This window comes from Anolis carolinensis, chromosome 3, assembly GCF_035594765.1.
Source record: "Anolis carolinensis isolate JA03-04 chromosome 3, rAnoCar3.1.pri, whole genome shotgun sequence".
In the NCBI taxonomy this organism is placed as follows: Eukaryota; Metazoa; Chordata; class Lepidosauria; order Squamata; family Dactyloidae; genus Anolis; species Anolis carolinensis.
In genome coordinates this window covers 281,650,479-281,673,782 of record NC_085843.1, presented here as the reverse complement: position 1 = coordinate 281,673,782, position 23,304 = coordinate 281,650,479, and the positions used below count along the sequence as shown (strand labels likewise).

Sequence of the window (23,304 nt, the reverse complement as noted above, 5' to 3'; positions counted from 1 at the left end):
AAGAGGTGCGTCTACACTGCAGAATTAATGCAGTTTGACACCACTTGAACTGCCATGACTCAAAGCTATGAAATCCTGGAAACTGTAGTTCCTGCAACTCCCAGGATCCCATTGCATTGAGCCATGGGAGTCAAACTTGCATTCATTCATTCATGATAAAAGAAGCTTGGAAAACAAAGAGGGAAAGACTTTCTTCGCGCATTTCGGAGGCTTCTGGCCCCTCCCACGGCCCGTAGACCGCCTTCTCACCCTGCCAGTCTTCGCGTTCTATTCAGCAGCCTGGGAAACTTCGCGCGTTGCAGGAGACTTTTGGCCGCGCTCGCGACCCGTAGAACCGGAAGGAGAAGGAAGCAGGAAGTGGGGGACTTTTTGAAGCGGCTGCTCCTGAGGGGAACTGAGGCAGGTGAGTCCATTGAAAGGGATTTTTTTTGGGCAAGTTACTTTTCTCGGGCTTCTGGGAGGCCTTCACGCATTGGCTCCCCTGCCAATTTTATAGCATTGAGCCATGGGGGTTAAAGTGGCGTCAAAACTGCATTAATTCTGCAGTGTAGATGCACCTTCTTCTGATTCAAAGGAAGGAACTGGCCAAACCAGCTCTCAACCTTTCTTGCCTAAAAATCCCAGTGAAGTTAATGGAGTTGCCATAAGTGCAAAGGTGACTTAGGCCCCTTCTACACTGTCATATAATATATATATATATATATATATATATATACACAAGGGTAATGAAATTTCGGCCTAGGACAAAACAACAAAACTACACATCCCATAAACACTAAACTTGGCAGCACAACCCGTCATCCATGCCTCTACGTTCATACAACAAAAAGAAAAGAAAAAAATAAAGTCGTAATTATAGGGAGAGGAATAATTGTTTTTATCCAATTGCTGCCAGTTAGAAGGCTAAGCTCCACCCACTTGGTCTCCTAGCAACCCACTCAGCCCAGGGGACAGATAGAGTTAGGCCTTACTTAGGCCTCTTGCACACTGCCTATAAAATACAGATTATCTGATTTTAACTGGATTATATGGCAGTGTAGACTCAAGGCCCTTCCACACAGCTATATAACCCATTTATAATGGACTTAATGTAAGATAAAACCTTTACCCTTTACCTTAACTACCACCAATTCCTCAATACTTTTATTTCCCATACCACCATACTTTGCCACAGCAACGTGTGGCCGGGCACAGCTACGTAGTAGTAATAAATAATAATAAAACTTTATTTATATCCCGCTCCATCTCCCGAAGGACTCGGGGCGGCTTACACTGGGACAAGCCCAAAACAGTATTACATCAATGAAAACATTAACAGAATAAAAATTACAGTATAATAACACATCTTACAAAAGTTAAAATAACTTAAAAAATAGACAGTAATCCCAATCAGTAGTCAAGCACCATAGGCCATGGGCCATTTTAAGGGGAATGGAAATCTGAAAATGCATATTCTTTGGTGGCTAGGGATGGGAGAGACTCAAGGTAATAATAAAGTGCATGGAATGGCCAAGGGCTAGGCAAAGCGCATGGACAATTAATGATCAGTTACGAGAAGGCACCTGTGAACATCCAAGTTTTTAGATTCTTCCGGAAGGAATCCAGGGTGGGAGCTAATCTAAGGGAGTAAGGAAGAGAAGAAAAGGGAGGGATGAAGGGAGAGAGGGAGGGAAGACATAGGAAGAGAAAGGAAAGAGGAAAAAGGGAGAAAGAAGAGAGAGAAGAAATGAAGGGAGAAAGGAGGGAGGGGGATGAAGGAATGAGAAGAGAAAAGGGAGAAAGAAGAAAGGAAGAAGCGCAAGGGAAGAAGCCGGCCGGGGCTTCCCTCCCAGAGGCCTCAGGCAAGCTCAGCTCCTCAGGAAATGGAGGCCAAACATCCAGATAACAGATGTAGATAACATCCAGATTATCTACTTTGAACTAGGTTATACAGCAGTGTAGAATCTGATAATCTAGTTCAAACAGATAATGTGGATGATCTGCTTTGAACTGGATTATATGACAGAGTAGAAGGGGCCTCTGTTATCTCTAGAAAGCCAAAGGCCCCTTCCACACAGTTGTATAATAATGATAATGTGGATTATTTGCTTTGAACTGGATTATATGGTAGTGTAGGCCCTTCCGTACAGCCATATAACCCAGATTATCAAGGCAGAAAAACCCACAATATCAGCTTTGAACTGGGTTATCTGAGTCCACACTCAGATAATGTGGGATTTTCTGCCTTGATATTCTGGGATATAGGGCTGTGTGGAAGGGCCCTCAGGGTCCTTATTTATTATTATTATTATTATTATTATTATTATTATTATTAATTTATTTACAGGACTTATACTGCGCCCTTCTCACCTGAGGGGACTCAGGGCGACTTACAGAGATTGGCAAAATTTAATGCCCCAAAACACAATAATTAAAATCAAAACAATACATAGAAATCAGTTAACAATACTATTAAAATACATTATAAAACCTTAAAAGCATACATATTTTTTAATCTATTCATCCAGAACCTCGTGCGTAAACCTTAATTCAGACCATGTTGACTCAGAATTTTATTCATTAAATGCTTGGGCACACAGCCACATCTTTAAAGCTTTTCTAAAGCCCAGAAGAGTCGGGTCTTGTTGGATGTTGCTAGGGAGGATGTTCCACAGCCGGGGAGCCACCACTGAGAAGGCCCTGTCCCCCGTTCCCACCAGCCGTGCTTGCGAGTCCTGAGACCAAGACTAAAATCATCCAAAAAGCTAAAGAAACATAAGATTTTGAAGATTTATTAGATGTAGTTTTCTTACCATTTACAGCCAACTATTTATGGCAGTGTAGACTCAGGACCCTTCCACACAGCCATACAACCCAGAATAACAAGGCAGACCATCCACATTATCTACTTTGAACTTGGTTATCTGAGTCCACACTTCTATACATTCCAGTTCAAAGCAGATAATGTGGGATTTTATACAGCTGTGTGGAATGGGCCTTAGAATCACAGAATCCTAGCATTGAAAGAGAACCCAAAGACCAGCTATCCCAACCGACTTCTGGAAAGCAAGAACACACTATCTAAGGCCTGTTTCATACAACTGTATAAAATCCATGTTGAACTGGATTATTTGGCAGTGTGGACTCAGATAATCCAGTTCAAAGCAGATATTGTGGATTATCTGCCTTGATATTCTGGATTGTATGGCTGTGTGCAAGCCTTCAGAAGCCCTGACAGATGGCCATTCAGCTTCTGTTTAAAAACCTCCAGAACAGCAGATTCCCAGGCATCAGGATATTCCATGGTCTTAAAGCTGTTACCATCAGGAAGTTCTTCTACATGTTTAGGTGGGATCTCTCCTTTCCTGCAATTTGAAGATATGGCTCCATTGTGTCCCTAGTCTCTAGACCAGGCATGGGCAAACTTCAGCCTTCCTCCCAGGTGTTTTGGACTTCAACTCCCACAATTCTTGGAGGGTCTAGAGCAGCAGAAAACAAGTTGGTCCCCTTCTCAGTGTGACATGTCCCCCCTTCAAGGTTCAAACACACATAAGACCTACTCATTCGTTTCCTTTCTCCCAAATACTGCAAGCAAAGAACTTCCAGAGCTTGTGGCAAATATAACTTTTGGGGTCTACTCTCAAGCCAAGAAGGATTGCCAGGGAATCTCAGGAGCGGTAGGTAGGTAGGTTCTATTTCAAAGGAAGGAACTAACAAAACCACCTCTGAAGATTCCTTGCCTAAGAAAACGCTGTGGAATTCATGGAGTTGCCAGAAGTCAAGAGATGACTTGAAGGGAAATACAGACACAGAATTAAAACTCATTAATTTTTTTCATTCAAGTATTTAATAATAATAATAATAATAATAATAATAATAATAATAATAATAATAATTTATTTTCTATCCCGCCACCATCTCCCCAAAGGGACTCGGGGCAGCTAACATGGGGCCAAGTCCAAAACAGAAACAAAATATGACAGTTAAAACCAATATAACTAAGTAAAAACAACATCAGCATAACATTCAGATATAATAGACAAATTAAAAACACAAAATACAAAAACAGTGTAATGATCCGATAGGGAAGGTAGTAAAAACAGTATCACCATCAATGGATAAATGGGGGCAATCAGATCAAAAGTGTGTGATTTCAAGAGCATTAATAAAGTGCCTGGACAAGTGTCAAGCATTTCCTGAGATAATTTGTGTAGGATAGGCAGGGGGGGAAATAAAGTGTGAGGAAACAGTATGTCAATGGGAGGGGTCTTACATGTCATTGATTGTTCAGATGCACATTTTAAAAACCATGTTTTTAGCTGTTTAATAAAGGCAGACTTTCTGCCTTATGAACTAGATAAATCTTTCTTTGGATCATTAATGTGATGAAAATGGTCTAAATGGTGTGTGTATGTGTATTTTAATATATTTTGTGGAGATTAACCAGGCATGGAGATTAACCATAGGGCCCCTTCTACACTGTCATATAAAATCGAGATTATCTACTTTTAACTGGATTATATGGCAGTGTCAACTAATATAATCTAGTTCAAAGCAGTTGTATAGCTGTTTGGTAGAATTGACGGTTAGTTTTTCGGTGGTTAACCCAGGCAAGTCCCTCCAACCTGCTGAATCTTTGTCTTTTCCTCTTCTTTGACTCTGCTTGCATGCAATTACTTGTGTCTCCTTACTGCCTAGATCTGGCTGTGAGACTTCTAGCAAGGAGTGGGTCTGTCATACTACTGAATTAACAACACTTTAATTAAACATCTGTTGACATATGTGTACTGTCTTCTTTTTATGGGTATCATTGTCTTAAGTTCTCTTCTTTCTTGGAAACTAAAAATTGTTCATTCACAGCATGGAGTCACACTGTCTACTTTTCGGTTAGACAGCAAGGTTTCAAACTGGGAAATGGCTTAATGAGGCTGGTTTTGTTTTCAATTTGTTGTTTTCCTGTAACTTAGGAGTTCTTGTTTTAAGAATTTTCAGTTCTGGGCTTTATGAGAAGGAGAGAAGACATGCCCTGCAGATCTTTTTTTCCTTTCTACATTGTAGTGAGTGTGCTTATTGATTAGAGAAAATAGGTCTAAGGATGTGTGCCAGCCAGCCCACTTCAAGGTATCTCTTATGCCCCTTTGTTAATTGACAGATGATCGTGACACGTTGATAGAAGTGAAAATGTCACAACTGCCATTATAGAATAGCCTGAAATCTCCATTAGGTCTAATATTTTGTTTCCAACAGAAAACAGCTAGATACAATTAGCTCTCCACATTCAATGGGTTTAGGGGTGCAGGAACCCTGTGATAGTGGAAAAACCATGAATAAAAAAGTGTATATTTTTAAAGAATCTCTAGGGCCCCATCTACATTCAGTATAATAATAATAATAATAATAATAATAATAATAATAATAATAATAATAAAACTTTATTTATACCCCGCCACCATCTCCCCAACGGGGACTCGGGGCGGCTTACATGGGGCCATGCCCAAAACAATACAGTGTAAACAGCATATAAAAGAACAGCACAACACAATACAATAAGCAATACAGTAAATAATATCCATTACAAAATAAAACAAGGAGACAATAAAAACAAGGGCAGACCACATGAACATTAAGTTAAAACTCGGGGTGAGAAAGACATAATAATAAAAACCACAGCGAACAGGGTCATAAGGGAGTGGGGTATTCTGGAGGATAGATATTAGGGGGAGCAACGGAAAAGAAATATAAAATGGTTACTCTCCAAAAGCACAGCGAAAGAGCCATGTTTTCAAGTCTTTCTTGAAGGCTGCTAGTGTGGGGGCTTGCCTAATCTCCGCGGGCAGAGAATTCCACAGTGTAGTGTAGACTCTCATAATGTAGTGTAGTGTAGACTCTCATAATGTAGTTAAACTGCATTATATGCAATGTAGATGGGGCCTAGGTTCTCCAGTGCAACTCCAAGGTTAACATCTGATTAAAGTTGACCATAGAGTCACACTAGAGGACCTACAGATTCTAAGACCCTATCTACACTCACCATTTAATACAGTTCAACGCTAGCTTCAAACTACAGTTGCCAAACAACAAGCATTCACAAAGATCTTAATCTGTACCAGCATTCTATGGTTAATGTATTCTCCATTCAGGCTTCAAACTGGTTCCAAGATTTCCTATGTAATCATCTGCACAGTGAAACCACTTTCTTCAATACCAGTTTGAAACTGTATTAAATAGTCAGTGTAGATGTGGCCTTTGAGAGACCATATTAATCAAATCGGAAAAAGGTAGGCCCATAAATGTGGAGGGCTAGCTGTACAATATGAAACAAGTTAAGAAAATGAAGACTTGCTTGTCTGTGGCACCTGGGAATTTAAGATAGGTGTCTTTTGTGCATAAAGATTCAATATTTAGTGTATAATAAAGCCAACTGAATTGATTTTTTTGGTCACAATATTTTCAACTTTGAATCAAAATTTCTGTTGCATTGGCTTAATGTATTGGGAAGTGCCTTTTAACAACTTCACACCTCAGTCCGGGATGTTTACTTTACTGAATTTCTGGTTCACCAGGGACTGTCACATTGCAAAGTGATGTTGGGTGGAGTATCACTACCTTTGCATAATTGCCTTTTTGGGAATACTTAATTATCTTGGGTGTGACAGTGAGCCAGAGATGGTATTCCTTTGCTTTTATTGTGAGACCATTTCTGGAATTCAAAAGAAACCCCCCACCCTTACTGGTCAAGCAGGAGTGGGAGGATGTGCTTCTCTAGATATTTTTTGGCCTACAGCTCCCAGAAGCCCTAGTCATCATAGACAATACTGAGGCATTATATGACTTGTATTACATTTGCTGGTATGCCAGTAGGCATGTTTGGATTGGGAGGCAGGTTGAGGTATGTTGGGCAGGGCAACACTTGATCCTATTTGCCTATCTTACTGGAATGGGATACCTACCTACCCACATGTTTCTATATGGAAATACCTGATGGATCATTGGGTGGCTTTAGATGTGGGAGGCATTAGAAAATATCTGTCTTGTAATCATTTTTGAAGTTTTCCTGCATCCCGCAGATCTCAAAAACATGTCAGACATAGATGTCCACAATGGGGTTGGACCTAATGTTAATATCAAAAGCGGTGCATGAATTAGGAGCTGACCTCTCATCTGTCTTGCATTCCTGTGGTTCATTGCTCAAAATTCCTTTCATCTCCACTTTGGCTGTCAGCAGTGAAGAAGAGCTTAGGTTATTCTCATGTTCTTTTCTAATCTATATGCCCGCTCAAACCTAGTTTGAGTTCACATGCAACCCAATTTGTTTAATATAATGTCTACTGTAATCGTGTACCCTGTTCATACACATACATTTATCTTGATCGTGTAAACTATTGTGTATAATATGTTGTTGTTATTTGTCTTAAAGTCAAATCCAACTAATGCTGATTATATCATACAGTTTTCTTGGTGAGATTTCTTTAGAAGATGACTATCATTACCTTCCTCTGAGGCTGAGAGTTTGTGGCATGCCCAAGTTCACCCATGGCTAAGCAGGAATTCAAATCCCAGTCTCCCATAGTCCAGCACTCAAACCACTACACTGGCTTTTGTATAATATAGCACACATGATTACAGCAGACATCATATTAAATAAACATAACTATGTACATTTGGTTTTAAAACTGAAAAATTGTTTTCTTTGCCTGCCTCTTTTGCTTTCTTTCTTTCCCATGTCTACACTGGATTATAACATTGTGAGAGCAAGGAACGATCTTTTGCCCTGTGCCATGTATACTAAATGTGTGGCTATATAACTGATCATAGCAGTCCTTTGTAACAAACGGAGGAGGTATGCGTTCCTTCTTATGAGGGAATCTCCACCCTTCCTGTTGAAAGTCCTGTAAATTATTCAGGGGAAAATAACTTAAGTTATTTTTGGAGAGCCTGTGGGTAGACATGGTCAGATTTTTGTTCAATGGCAGCTGCTTTAGTTTGACTGCATTGACTTAGGAGGAGAGTGAGTTGAAATGATTTGTGAAGGGTTGGGAGAATAATATTGAGCCCAAATGCCTCCCCCTCTGGAAAGTATCCAGTGCGTACATCTCGGGTCATAAACTGGACATTCTTGGATTGCTGCTGCTCCTTTTGACATTGTGTGTCTTCTGATATAATAAAACTACAGAACAAACTAAAGTGCTACCAATACCAACAACTTTTTCCCAATTAAAAAAAATGAAAGGGAAGGCCTGGGCAGGCATTCCAAGTCTTAAATCCAACCCTAGTGTTTTAGTTAAGATCCTTTGTGTATGTCAGCCAAGATGCTTCATGGACATTCCCTGTATCAATAGTTAGACTTGGGCTGATCTGTGTTCAAGTCCCCATTCTTCTCAGATCGTGGGCCGGTCACTCTTAATCTCCCTGGCTGAACAATTGTGCAAGCTTTTTGTGAGGATAAGATAGGGAGGAAGAGAGCCACACACAGCATTAGAGAAAAAGAAGGGTAGAAATGTAAATAATGCATATACATATTATTTTGGAGAAGCACATAATGTTAGGGAGCCATTGTGGTGTAGCGGTTTGAGCATTGGACCATGACTCTGGAGACTGAGGTTTCAATCCCTGCTTGGTCATTGAGTAATCATGGGCAAGTCTGACTCTCAGCCTCAGGGAAGGCAAGCCTCTTCTGAACAAATCTTGCCCAGAAAACCCAGTGTTAGATTTGCCAGAGGTTGGAAATGACTTGAAGGCACACAACAACAATGTAAAGTTAGCCACAAGTGAGGCTGTTGTGCAGGAAATAATGAAACCAGTTTGGCACTGGGATAGGGAGTGTGGCACAACCAAGGGATGCTGGGAGCAATGCCGGAGCTGAGGACCAAGAGGGAGGATAGAGGTAGAGGTCCATATAAACCTCAAAATAGAGATTACTCTGTGGTTTGTGGGAAATACCTAAAGCAGTGAAGAGAAGGATCGGAATTAGTCAGATATTGAAGATTTAGTCTCCTACTTTTTGCCCAGCTTTTTTGCCTGTATGTGCTCACATTATTCTGCTGCATCACTTGTTTTGATTGAAGAACATGTAATCTCTCTTCTGATCCTACATACACCTGACATTTGCCCTCCTTTGGTGGCAGGTAATATTCCTGGACCATGGAGACACAAGGGGGTTCCAGAGGCACTCCCGTCCACGTTTGCAAGGATGGTCCAAGCAAGCCCTCCATCCCGCAGAAAAACGCCTACGCTCGGCTCGTGCAGAAGCACCACAGTGGACGGTTCCATTCTTACTTGAACCACATTGCTCAGAAGCTGCAGCTGGAAGAAGGTGCCCCAAATGAATTAGGTTTGGATATTGAGCCATCCTTGAAAAGGGGCCTGGTGAGAGAAGCTCTGCTGAAAAATGGGATGAAAGCACCAGGTGGCTTTCAAGTGAGAGCAATGCCTCCAGGACAGCTGGAGGTGGGACGATCGGAACGCCTGAATGACAGCCGAGAGGAAGGTTTTGCCAGGAAGCAGCAGCAGCAGCCCCACTATCATAGGGATCCCAATGCTGGCAAAGGAGACAACAGTCAGGATGTAGTGGTGGAAGAAGAGGATCACATTTCTCCTAACCGCCATGGAGATACAGTGGCCATCTTCAGAGTGAAGCAGGTGGTGGGCGGCCAAAGGCTGTTGACCAGACCAGCTGTCTCGCAGCAGCAGACCTCCAGTTCTGGAGAAAGGGACCATGAGGAGTTGCGGAGTAAAGACAGTAGCAGTGATCCTCCAACCATCTTGGGGAGATCAGAAGGCTCTGCTGGGCAGTTTGGCATGGATTTGCCCACAGCGAATGCTAGGAAGACTGGCTTCTTATCGCCCAGCCAACCTCATGGTGAGAGCTGACTGTCTTTGGTGTGGTTGCGGTGGTTTAAGTGATTAGGAGCCTATGGTTTACGAATTACTTGGGTGGGATTATAGTGAAATGAATGCCATGTTATTGACAGTTGTTTGAGGACCAGATACTTTTGCTTATCTAATATTAATAACATTACTGCTACTGAAGACTTGCTGCTGGTTTCAAAAAGAGAGGAAGAAGAGAGAGAGAGAGAGAGAGAGAGAGAGAGAGGTTTCTAATATTTAAAGAAGCTATTTAGAGAAACTACATCCCAAACCTGATGCATTCCAGATATGTTGAACCATAATTCTCATAATACCACAACCAGATATGTTTCTGTAGAATTATGGAAGTTGCAATTCACAATATCAAGAGATTAATAATACGTAGAAGCCTGTTTTAGAAATTATCTTTTGAAGCAAATGTTTAAGTGACCTCTGTTCCTATTTATATTTGTTTTTTAAATTCATTATTTAATTACATTTACATTTAATGATTTGTTTAATTAATTCAATAGATTTATTTCCTGCCTTTGTCTCAATATGAGACTGAAACCAGCGATTTCACCATCCCTGTCCTTTTTGCCTTTGCTTCTGATCTGCAGTGCTTGGCTTCCCCGTCTGCAAGATCCTCGTAGTGAACTTGCCTAAACTCATCCTTGTTATAGGGCACATGAGATCGTCTCTTTTAAAACAAGGCACACCCTGCTCTTACCTGATCTGCTTAGCACGAAGTGGGTAATTTGGTCCAGAAATGCCATTTCTCTGGGAAAACATGCAGCAGTGAAGGAATGCCACTTGCTATTTAACCTTGGTCCTTGCAGCCTCTTGTGTTACCTGACATTGTTAATATGTTTAAGGCTAGTCTGAGCCCAATTTTCTGCACATAGCATGTTATTTATGAGATGGAGCCTCCGGTGGCCTAGGGGATAAAAGCCTTGTGACTTGAAGGTTGGGTTGCTGACCTGAAGGCTGCCAGGTTAGAATCCCACCCTGGGAGAGCACGGATGAGCTCCCTTTATCAGCTCCAGCTCCATGCGGGGACATGAGAGAAGCCTTCCACAAGGATGGTAAAACATCAAAACATCTGGGCGTCCCCTGGGTAATGTCCTTGCAGACAGCCAATTCTCTCACTCCAGAAGCAACTCCGGTTGCTCCTGACAAGAAAAAAAAATTATGAGATTGAGCTAAATCGAAAAGTCCTCACTTTGAATTTTGCTCCTGCTGTGGTTCAAGGGACTGAGCCTGTTATTGTTTTCTATGCATCATAAGATACACATTGGCTTTACTATTAAATTTACTTACAGATTTATAATCTGAGTTAGTCTGGATTGAGATTTATATTTCTTAATGTAGCTTGGATCTTGTCAAGAGTGAGTTGCACTGAAACTAGGAGATGAGCAGGTGACGTAAGACCAAAGCTGACAGAATGCTTTTAAAAAGTGCATTTGATTCTTGTTAAAGTGCTTTGGAAATTCGCAACCTTTACGAATCTGAAAATCAGACAGAAAGAACACTCAAAATTACTTTCTCCTTTATTTATAGTTGTGATCTGGGATAGTGGGGTTTGCTGTCTTAGTTTGGATTAGGATTTATGTTTATATTTAGCAATCCCGTTTGGACCTTGTTAAGGGCAGTCAACTGATATATTTACAGGTGAGTTACACAGAGATTGGGTGATGAATGTATGACATAAGGCCAGTTTTGACAGAATGCTTTCTGCTAGGGATGCAAAAACTTGAGGAAAGCCTTCCTTCCAACTAGAGCTTTCAGGTTGAAAACTAGAGAGGGTTCCTGTATCTTCAGTGGTTCTGTAGAACAGACAATTTCAGCAGGTGTTACTTGTTATGCAACCCATTAATAATCTACACCTGCTGAACTTCCCTGTTGTTGTTGTTGCTGTTGTTGCTGCTGTTGTTATTGTTGTTGTTGTTTTTGTGTGCTTTCAAGTTGTTTCCGGCTTTTGGTGACCCTAAGGCAACCCTATAATGGTTTTTTTTTGCAAGATTTATTCAGAAAAAGTTGCCTTTGTTTTTTATACAACTATTAAAGTTTGCAAAGGGACTCATGGCACCTCTTAGAGATTAACTGAAAAAACAAGGTTGGTAGTATTAAGATTTTGTAGACTTAACTCTCCTTCCTCAGATGTATTCTATTAAAGCTTATATTACCAACGCCATTAGTTCAGTTAGTCATTAAGATTCTACAAGATTCCTTTGCAAATTGATATCTCAGACTAACATGGCTATGTCTTTGAAATCTATAACCGTTAAAGGTGTAGGATCTCTGTATAAAGCTTTCACTTTGGCAACTTTATTTCCAAGATTTCATAGGTGAAATCAGTGAGGCTCCTCGCCACTAGTTTCTAACCATAAAGCACAATTACCTCCTTCATCTACCACTCTTTGCTGTAGATTCGGTTCCTTTGAGTAGAACCTGGATAACCTGTTTGAATGACATCAACCAGACGCTTTCAACCAGGTTGGCTGCTTCTAAGATCTCTTTTCTGCCTACTATATTGATGTTTCTCAAGTGCCATATGTTCTGCACAGATTTCTGGTGGCAACACTGCCCTTTTTATTTCAAATTCACTTTCACTTTTATGCCCAGTTTTTTTTATTCCTTGAGGGATTTCACATTTTATGGAAGACACCTGGAAAAGTTTAACATAAAATGGTCTGATTATCTTTATAAGAGAGGATAAGAACTTAAGTTTATTTAGCAATAGCTATTTACCTGGATCCTCACCTGTGCACAGGGGGAGAGGAAGCAATGGGCACTCCATTACAAGTTTGTGCAGGCTAACATTGTTTTGAAGGCTTCTAAAGGCTCACAGATGATTATTAATCATTTTAATGTTTTTATAGTTATGCTATTTTAACCATGGTATGTCTATTCTGTTTTTAGTTGATACTTGTGTTTTAACTGTATTTTTTAATGAGGTAAATGTGACTGATTGGGCTTGTCCCTATGTGAGCCACTCCGAGTCCCTTCAGGGAGATGGTGGCGGCATACAAAAATAAAGTTATTATTATTATTATTGAAGCAAGGCCGCATCCCAACATGGAGATAGAAATTAGTTATGAAAGGGAGAACAGTCTGGTAGATAGTGTTAGTTGATGTGAGTGAGAACCTCCCACAGAAATAGATCCAGTGGCCTAGAAGTGACTCTGTGGCATCCTCCTGTGGTGGTTTTAAGTCACATTTGCCTGACCCTTGTGGAATTTCTGTTCCACAGGTGCATCTTGGCATAGGTGGGGCACCTTGTTTGTTCCTACCTGAGACATGTGGAGGTGTGGATTATACCCATCAATGTGGGGTGGGGTGGACCAGCAGATCATTGGTCATTCAAGTTCTTCCATTCTAGTTGGAGAGGTTTGGAATAGGTGGCTTTTTCCTGCTGTGGGGAGAATAATCCCAAATTAGTACAAAGACACTGAGTGGATGCTGTTAAAATGCCCTCCCAGAATAAAGAAACCCGATTTCATCAAATTATAGAGTTGGAAGTGACCACAAGGGCCCTCCAGTCCAATCCCATTCTGTCAGGCAGGAAGACAGTCAAAGCACCCCCAACAGAGGACTATCCAGTCTTTGCTTAATAATCTCTCTAGAAGAAGAAGACTCTGAGGCAGCCTATTCCACTGTCAAAAACTTCTTACAGACAGTAAATTCTTTCTTAGGTTTGGGTGGAATCTCTCCTGCAATTTGAATCCATTGCTTCATTGTGTCCTAGTATCTGCCCCCCTCCTCAATATAGTATATTTCAAATATTTAAACATGGCTATTATGTTGTCTGTCAACTTTGTCTTCTCCCAGCTCCCTAAACCATGGCTTGGTTTCCAGACCTTTGATCATTTTGGTCGCCTTCCTCTGAACACCATTTAGCTTGTCCCTATCCTTGGTGGCGTCCAGAATTGGATACAGTGAGGTCTGACCAAAGCAGAATTGAGTGATACTGTGATTTCCCTTGATCGAGACACTATACTTCTATTGATGAAGTCTAGAATCCCATTGGCTTTTTAAGATATCGCATCACACTGTTGACTCATGTTCAGCTTGTGGTCTACTGTGTTTGGTTTTCAGAGGGTCTGAGATCTTCATGTGTGTGCAGTTTTGCTCTGCATGCTCATCTCTGCATTGGGTAAAATGAAGTGGCAGCAGATAGTGGGATGTGGAAACCAACAGTTGAGGGATAAATCTTTCCATGTTTTATGGAGAGATGTTCTTCCCAGTTAACTATCCAGTTTAACTTTTGGGAAGTTCTGGGCAACTAGCCTTCCAGAAAGTGGTCTTGCTTAATATGCTTGTATGCATTTGGAGACAGCCAAACAAAAATGCGTCTCATCTCTAAGTAGATATAGTTCTGCAATGCAGAAAGTTGTATTTGTGTGGCCAGATGTTTTTGGATTTATGCTCTTTGGCAATATAGAACCTTGATTTAAGGGCAGGCAGATATGTTTCAATAGTTGTAGCAAGCAATGAGCATGCTTGCTTTTTCAGCAAATCTATAAATCAAAATGTGATCTACATCAGCATTTACCATAAACTGGTGATTTAAACTGGTGTGAGATTTAATGAATCCACCTTTGTTAATAGATTGCTTGTTCATTCGGATAGTTGAGAACTGAGTATTCGATAGGAGACGCTACTGCTATAATAACATGCTGCCATCTCTGGTGATTCTGCGTTGTTTTTAGTCAAGTCAGGTGAAAGTACTTCTGCTTATGGTTAGTGAGACTAACATTTACTAACCACTAAATGCAATCTGGTCTTGCAAAATGGTCCCACTCTGATCTGTTGGAGTGAGTCATGTGTCCCTTTGTACAGAGCCTGCTTTGCCTATAGAAGCTGGGCCAGCAGATTTCACGCACTTGGGCTAATGACCATTTGTGAACGTTTGTCTTGGGGATTGTGCAAAATGTGCTGGATTACTTTTATAGAAGCCATACTATATAATTTATGACTTGTGGCATTTTTAAGCAGCATTTTGGCCAGAGGGAGATGAAAAATCATTTGCACCAGTCTTTTCTGACAGCTGATTTTTAATCATTCTGATTCTCTAACAATGAGAAGAACTTGGGGAAAGCAGCTGATCCTAATCCCGCTGTGTTTTTCCCAGGTGGTTCATGGGAACTGATAATACCTTGCTATGAACTGGGGAGGGCAATGTCCTAGGGCCATTTCTGTGGACTCTGGAACCCCCCAGACTAGGAACAGAATGTCCTCAAATGTCTCAAATGCATTCTCATCATGTTTTTGACCTCTTTGGTCATTCTAAACACAGGAGAAGTCAATATTTAAAAGTCAGAAAGTGAACATACCTATACAGTCCAAGTTATTTGAAGGACCACATTGTCCCTTATGGACCAGCCCATCTGCTGGGGAGGCTTTTCTCTCTGTCTCACCATCTTGACAGGAAAATCTGGTAGGAACGAGGTAGACCAGGCCTTCTTAATGGCTGCCCCAGGCTCAGGGTCTTCCTTCCCAGAGGAGTTAGGCTGTCTTCCAATTTTCCTGCTGCATACAAATAAAAACTTCTGTTTAAACAGGTGATCCATTCCACTAAAAATAATAATCTAGCCCCACATATATTTTTAAGCAGCTTTGCATCCCAAACTGGGAAAAAGTAGATTAGAAATACAACAATGACAACAACTGTAAGAAACGACTTTTGTTCATTTCTTGCTTTTAAAAATTGAAAATGCCCCAATAGTAGTTATTATTTTATTGCAAAGTGTGTGGTGGATTGTGCTTGGCCCTCCAAGGTCTTCTGGGGGACCGATGAACTACTTTGCTATAAGCCGAGTTGTATTGATGCTATGTGCCTTTATAGGCGAGTTTGTGAATCTATATACCTGGCACCTGAGATACCAACAGTTCCAATAGAGAAGTTGGTGTCAAGACTTGTATTCAGATGTTAGTCTTTACAATAAAGATATATGTGTGTGTGACCCTGGATTCACTTTTCCTGCTAACTATTTGGCTGAGGACTGCATACACAACACGTGGGAAAGATAGAAGTGTGTGTATGCACACCTTTAGGTAAAGGTAAAGGTTTCCCCTTGACATTAAGTCTAGTCATGTCCAACTCTGGGGGTTGGTGCTCATCTCCATTTCTAAGCCGAAGAGCCGATGTCTGTAGAAGCTTCCAAGGTAATGTGGCCACCGTGATTGTATGGAACGCCATTACCTTCTCGTTGAAACAGTACCTATTGATCTACTCACATTTGCATCCTTTCGAACTGCTAGGTTGGAAGAATCCGCTGTGCCACCAGGACACTTTTAGTTACCTATTAACTTATGGGAATCCCATTAATTTTATTGGGTTCTTAGGCAAGGAGTCCTCAGAAGTGGTTTGGCCAGTCCCTTCCTCTGAAATAGAGGCTACAGCACCTGGTCTTGAGTGACATTATCCCTTCCCAGGCTGGCCCTGCTTAATTTCCAAGATCAGACAGGATATAAATGGCTTAAAATTACTCTTATTAATTAAAATCACTTTCTCATTGGGGGAAGGTTTTTAGTATATACAAAATGTATGCAGCAGTGAAAAAATTACTACACAGTATTAAAAATGGGAAAATATGTTTAAAAAATTCCCAATACAGTCAGGTCTTCATATTTGTGGGTTTAATTTTGTGGATTTGATTATTGGTGGATAATTGTGATTTAAACTTTCCAATGTGCCTCTGTGTTGAACTTTATGTCCTGTTCCTCTCTTGTTTAGGATTCCATTGCTGAGGCTAAACTTGCAGAAAGCATGCATGTAAACATGCAGATATGTCCTTACTTCCTTTCCACAAACACCCAAGAACCCCACAAAATCCTCAAATAGCCACAAATGTCACTTTCTATTGCTATTTATTAGAGGGATCACCGCGGAAAATTGAGTTTTTGAGAATTTTCCCTGGTGTATGTGGGGGGGGGGGGGATTTGCCCTTGGGTTGAACACAATTGTATCATGACCCTAAAATCGAAGAGATAAAGTCTCATAAGAATCTAGGAGCCATCTAGTATTGTTAAGAGCATAGATATTTGGACAAAACATTGCACACAAATGAACACCTGCACACTTGTTCAAGGACACATGTACTGTTCTAGGAGGTTCTGGGAATATTTTTCTTGACAAGGTAACCTTTCCAAATTCTGGAATGGGACTAAGACTTATGGTGCTGATACTGTCTAGCCCAGTTCTGGAAGCCTTCAGCCAGTGCAAAGCTAGACTGCCAGTTGGTGTGGAAATCTTGAAAGCCTGACCACATTTCTTTTTGTCCTGAAATTCAGCAGTTTATTCGACAGATGACGTTAATCTTCGTAATGGGATATGGAGGAGAAGAGAAGCTGAATTTATAGCATGGTATTGTCTGCGAAAGAGAGGAGCTTATATAGCTAGAGCTTCAAAACGTCCTTGCAATCTGCTCTCCTGACTACTTGTGCAATGCAATGTAATGTTTTTGGCTTGCGCTGAGAACACTGTAGTGGGATGGTGTCGCTGGTTGGGAGATTAGATCCTGTTCTTGTACAGATGACCAGTTTTTAAATTTCTCCAGTTCAAAGCTCGATGGAAGCAAATACAATTCTGGGAAATTTGGATGGGAATTTGTGTGGACTATCTGAAGCAAATACGTAGAGTTGGGCCAGTAGTCTTATTTGTATGTTACTTTGGCTATAAAACATCGTTTTCCTTTGCCATTTATTGCTCTCCAAAACATAAAAAACACTTAACAGTTTTTGTTTTTTTTCTCCCCATGACCTTTTGTAAGAGAAGAGAAAGCAGCTTGCTTAAACCTGCAGTGAACTGTGTAATTGAGTCAGAGTTGAATCTTTGGTTTTGATTAAATATTTTGTGTTACACACTTCCTCACAGATTTTGGGCAAAATTTTACAAATGTGCGAGTATTTTGTTTTATTCCAGGATCGAGTTCTCCTGTCCCACACCGTTTGTCTAATTATGTTCTCATGCGGCTGCGTCATCTATTTACAGACCATCATCTATGAGGTCCCATGACCTGTGGTCTGGAAGCTCATTCGGAGATATGTTGTGTTGTTGAGGACTAGGCCCTTGTCACCGCAACAGTCCAGCTTCTAGTTCCCTGACCTCTTTGTTATGTGAGCTGTTTCTTGCCTTTTTTCCTGGAGATCTTTTAAAAGATGCCTCTAGCCTCTTTCCCCCTCTTTGCTTTTTATTTCCTCCAAAGAAAGCAAAGGAATATTTTCAGCTGTGTTTTTCTTTTTTCTTTCCGTGGTTCTCTTGTTTCTTTTGCTGGTGTCCATTATGAGACATCTCTGAAGCTTTTTATAGTGCTGTGAGCCTTCCCTTGGCTGCAGAGGAAGAAGCGGAAATTTCAGATGGCGTCCCGGGGCAAGTGGGGGCGGAGGAGATCACGCAGCCGCTCAAAGAAGGAGAGACCCGTTTGGAGCCGTGGGCGGAGAGAGCCTGGTGCGGATGGAGGGCATCTAGCAGCGAGCGGAGGTTGCCCCAGGGTCATGCTCAGGGTGGAGCAGGTTCACAGAGAGTCCGGCGAAACCATCGGCGTGCCGCAGCCCCTCCCGGACAAGGCAGATGTTGCCATTGCGCTCAGCTGGAGTGCGGGGACTGTTTTGATAAACTTTCAGCCCCCTGCTACTAAAAAGGGTTTCAAGGCCAAGCCTCAGCAGAGCTGCCAGAGTGGTGTATCTTTGGGCTTCGCATTGTGCTCTTACGCTTGGATAGTGTGAGTCCTGCTTAGAGTTTTTGCAGTCACTCAGGTGGTCAAGAAAAATCATTGCACGTAGCGTTGGAAGGGACCCCATCCAGTTCAACCCCTTTCTGCTATATAGGAATATATTATCCAAGCCATAACAATCAATGGTTATCCAGTTGCTGCTTAAAAATCTCCAGAGAAGGAGACTCCACCACACTCTAAGGCAGCGCATTCCGCTGCCAAACAGCTCTTACCATCAGGAAGTTCTTCTTACTGTTTAGGTGGGATCTTGTTTAATCCATTGCTCTGTTGTGTTCTGTCTCCAGGACAGCAGAAAATAAGTTTTCCCCTTCCTCTTCAATGGGACATCCTTTCAGATATTTAAACATAGCTCTCATGTCCCCTCTCAGCATTTTCTTCTTTATGCTAAACATCCCCAGCTCCCTAAAGCCACTCTTCGTAGGACCCATGGTTTCTGAATCTTTAACCATTTTGGTTACCCATCTCTGGATATGCTCCAGCTTGTCAATATCCTCCTTAACTTTAACTTTGTTTGTGTTTTTAAATACATTATAACTGTTTTCTCGATTTGCTTCTGACACGATACATAAATAATAATATCCTCCTCGAATTATGATGCCTTTAACTGGGAACCAGATTATTCCACGTGAGATCAGGTCTGACCAAAGCAGAAGAGAAGGTGCACCTTTCCATGGCAAGATTTCGTCAGTGGGAGTTTGCTAGTGCCATCCTCTGAGACTGGGAGGATGTGACATGGCCAGGATCACCCAATGGATTTCTATGGCTGAGTGGGGATTTTGAATTTTGGAATATTTGCATATAGATAATGATATATCTCTAAGACGGGACCCAAGTCCAAATCCAAAATTCATCTGTATGTCACTTGCACCTTATATATCAAAGTATTTTTAATAATTTTGTGTATGAAACAAAGTTGGTACATACTGAACCATCAGAAAGCATAGGTGCCAGTATCCCAATCTCCCATGTGGATAATTTTGGATTTTAGATTTAGAAGTTCTGCTCAGCCTATATCCTAAAGGCACATGGATACACACCCTTTGCAGATCCAGTTGGCACCAGTGCTGATATCTCAAAGTTCAGTTAAACTTGCGTAGACTTAATTAATTTTATCCAAGTTGCACATGTGTTATAGTTTACGTTATTTTAAATTGTTTTAACTAGTTTTTAATTGTTTCGTTTTAAGTGTTAAATCATTTCATATGGTCTTAATCTCTTTTAGACTCTTCCAAAAGGATTTTAATCTACGCCACCCTGAGATTTCCAGATACAGGGCAGGATATACATGTCATAATAAAACAGTACTTTAATAATGAATTTGTGCAGGCAGTTCATCACTGGATGTCAAAGTCATCAAATGACAATCGTGTTCATACAAAGCAGCACTTAAAAAAAGAGAGGCGCTGAGAAAGACCACCTAAGAATATGGTCTTACTTATTTAATCAGTGTCAGATGGCTTAGTGTTCTTTGAAAATATTTCAAAGCCATTTAGAGAACGAAAGACAGATTTTAAAAACATACATTATGACATGAAATATCACAGTATCCTATTCACATTCTCATTAGTGAGTGAGTGAGTGTGAGGTCACCTGTCGATTTATATGGTCCCAAGCATTTTGTAGGATTTTCTCATGCAAGGAATACACAGAGGTGGTTTGTTATTGCTTCTCTACAGCACCTGTTTTGCAGTTCTCTCATCCAAGTACTTACCAGTCCTAACCCTGTTAAGCTTCCAAGACCAGACAGGATCCAGTGCTCTTAAGGTATTTAAACCTACAAAGTGGATACAAACATGGCAAAGAGAGCCAGTGTGTCATGTTTTGAGCATTGGGCATCAATTCTTGGTACCAGAATTTGATTACTTGCTTGGCCCTGGAAAGCCTTGGGTGAGCCACAGGTTCTCAGCTTCAGAAAACTCCATGATAGGATTTTTCAGGATTACTCTAAGTCAGAAACAATTTGAAGGGCAATATTCCGGTCGGAGTGTTCCAGCAGAGAAGGCCCTCTTCTATGATCTCCCATAGTTATCTCCACTGGTGGAGATTCTTAGAGAAAATTTCCAGAACTATTCTATGGCCAATTCCTAGTGGAAGTTGAACACTGGAGACTTCTAGAAAGGTGTTGTGTCATGTAAACAAAAAATAGCTTTTTAAAAACTTCCAATTTTTTCACTTTTGCAGGTATCCTATGCCCCTAACCCCCAGCTAATATAGAGGACTGACTATTCTTTAATTTAACTTATAAACACAACTCCATCCCCCCCTCAAAAAAACCTCACGACATCACAGGTGCCAAATCACACACATTACTTCAGTATTACTCTTGAACTGGTGTGTAGTATCAAGAAGGCTGGTTGTAGAAACCAGCAAACAGAAGCAACACAATCTTAAATCTAAGCCACATTGAGCACAAAGTCCTGAGCAGATCAAAAGAGATTCTTTACTTTTCTAAAATAATTAGAGATCAAATGAGTTGCTCTTAAAAAAGAAAGGCAAACAGACAAAACACTGACAAGTGCAGCTTTTGCAAGGGAACTGAAGACAGCTGTTAGTTGGGCTGTTTCAATGGGAAGCCACTGACTTACTGTGTCCTTGTCTCTATTCCATCTGGGACAGATGACCCCAGATGACACAGTTTTGAATCTTAGGAAATAGGAAGCAGGCACATTCATGGAGGAAGATGGCCTTCTCAAAGGCAATCAGTTGAGATCACCACAAGCAGTACCCAAGTGTTTTTCTTAACCCATCAAACTTTTAAAAATATTTATTTTTATTATGATACTTGCAGTGAGGCTAGTAATTGCAAAAACTTGGAACAAACAAGGCAAATTGAAAAAGGAATTGGTTAAACAAAATGTGGGCTATTTCCCTATAAGATAAGAGTAGCAAAAGAAGACCCAAAGTATCAATGCAATGAAAAGCTTCAGGCTAACAACTGGATTAAACAATATTATATTTTGTCAGATGTAGATAGGTGAAAGTATAGGTACTGGTCCCGGGTATCATATTGTAACCACAGCACAAACTTAGATGTGTTAAATAAATACAGTGGGCTAGTTAGTGTTCCTTGGGGTTTGGTTCCAGGATATCAAAATGCTTAAGTTCTGTTATAAACAATGGTGCCATAAAATATCATCTCTTATATAAAATGCCAAACAACTCAAATACTGGAAGGTTTTTTCCTTGAATATTATTGAGCTGTGGTTGAATCCCTGAATTCAGAACCAGAGGGTCAACTATAACATTTAACTATATTTTGAACTTCTGTTCAATAGTAAATTCTTATTTTATACATTTGTGCCTCCAAGGGGAATACAATGGGAACAGCCAGAAGGTGCAGTGTTCAAAAATGTGTAACATACCTGGCCCGTTTTGTGTTTCCTCCTTGAGAATTGCTCGAGGTAGAGGTTGGAAAGGTCTTCTTTCTTTATGCTGGAACTCCCAGCACTCCCAGTTATCCTTTGGTCACCCCTAAAATATCCTTTCCTGAGCCCTGATTAAAAATACAAAGCTAACTTAGGCCAAATGAGCAGAAGACATGTTTCCAGATGACTATTTTCCTAGGAAAAGGCCTGATTGTTTCAGCCTGTGGATATTCTCTGGGGCTATTTTAAATCAACACTCATAATTTTGTGATTTGGGACTTTCTAAACATTTACTGGACAGTTTGAAACATATAAACAAGCAAAGTAGCCCCTGAGGAAGGCTTTGGGAGTAATGGATGTTAATTGCCTTCAAGGCAACTTGGACTTACGGCAACGCTATGAGAGAGAGACCTTCTCAACAGCCTCATTCAGGTCTTCCAAATTTGGATTGTGGGTCTCTTGATCAAGTCTGTCAACCTGTAATGCAATTGCCCTTTTCTCCTACTGCTTCCCACTTTCCAAACATTATTGTCTCTTCTAGTGAGTCATGCTATCTCATGCTCTGCCATGGAATTGAGTTTGCTTATGTGAACTGCATGCCCTACAAACACATGGACATTTTTGAAGGTTAATGGAAAAAGTCCTGAACTTCCTAGAAATCTGTGGGCCCAGCTTGTGTGACGTGTTCTCCACATCCTGTTTCATTTTTGAGAACAATTTTTTTTTGTGTTGTGTTGTGGGACTGCAACTCCCAGAATCCAATGGCCATCATGAGACTTCTGGGAGTTACAGTTTAAAAACAAACTCTCTCAAACTGTGTGCGCTTTCCATTCTTTTAGCGATGCCTCTTTCTTATAACGCCTCTCAATTGCATGGTGATTTTTTTTTTTACTAGAGTAAGGCTAATAGAGTGATTTGTGTGACTCCCTAGGACTCTGGGAGACAAGTGTCTGAATTCCTGCTTGGCCAAGGAAAATTAGAAGAAAGCAATTAGAAGCCACTCCTGAATAATTTATGCCATGAAAACCTTGTGATAGGTTTGTCTAACGGTCACAGTTGTATCCCCTGAAATAAACAGAGCCTCTCTTATTCTTTAGCATGCTACATCTATACATTTTTAAAGAAGAGAAAACAATTGGTTATTTGTTCCTGACTTTTACTTTTGATGTATCCATGGGTCAAAGCAAAGTCCATAATTTCGGCCCCCAAACTTGCCCTTGGTTTTTATTTGAGGTCAATTTATACAGGGGTATACATGGTAGCCAGGCCAATCTACTTCTAAGTTAAACTACAGCTCTCAGCATTCCATGACAGTTGAGCCATATAACTGCCCTGGACGTATCCATTCCCCTTCTCTTTGAAATCTTTTTTCCCTC

At 40.8% G+C, this 23,304-nt stretch overlaps 1 protein-coding gene across 2 annotated transcripts in view; it reads left to right on the top strand.

Moving 5' to 3' along the window:
- Positions 1-281: 281 nt before the first annotated feature.
- dis3l2 (DIS3 like 3'-5' exoribonuclease 2) overlaps positions 282-23,304 on the top strand; it is a 242,595-nt gene continuing 219,572 nt past the window's right edge. For both annotated transcript variants that reach the window (XM_008117855.3, XM_008117854.3), the window contains exons 1-2: positions 282-403; positions 9,105-9,838. In XM_008117855.3, coding sequence (XP_008116062.2) covers positions 9,121-9,838 — 718 coding nt within the window. In that variant the 5' untranslated portion in view covers positions 282-403; positions 9,105-9,120. The remainder of the gene's footprint in view (positions 404-9,104; positions 9,839-23,304) is intronic.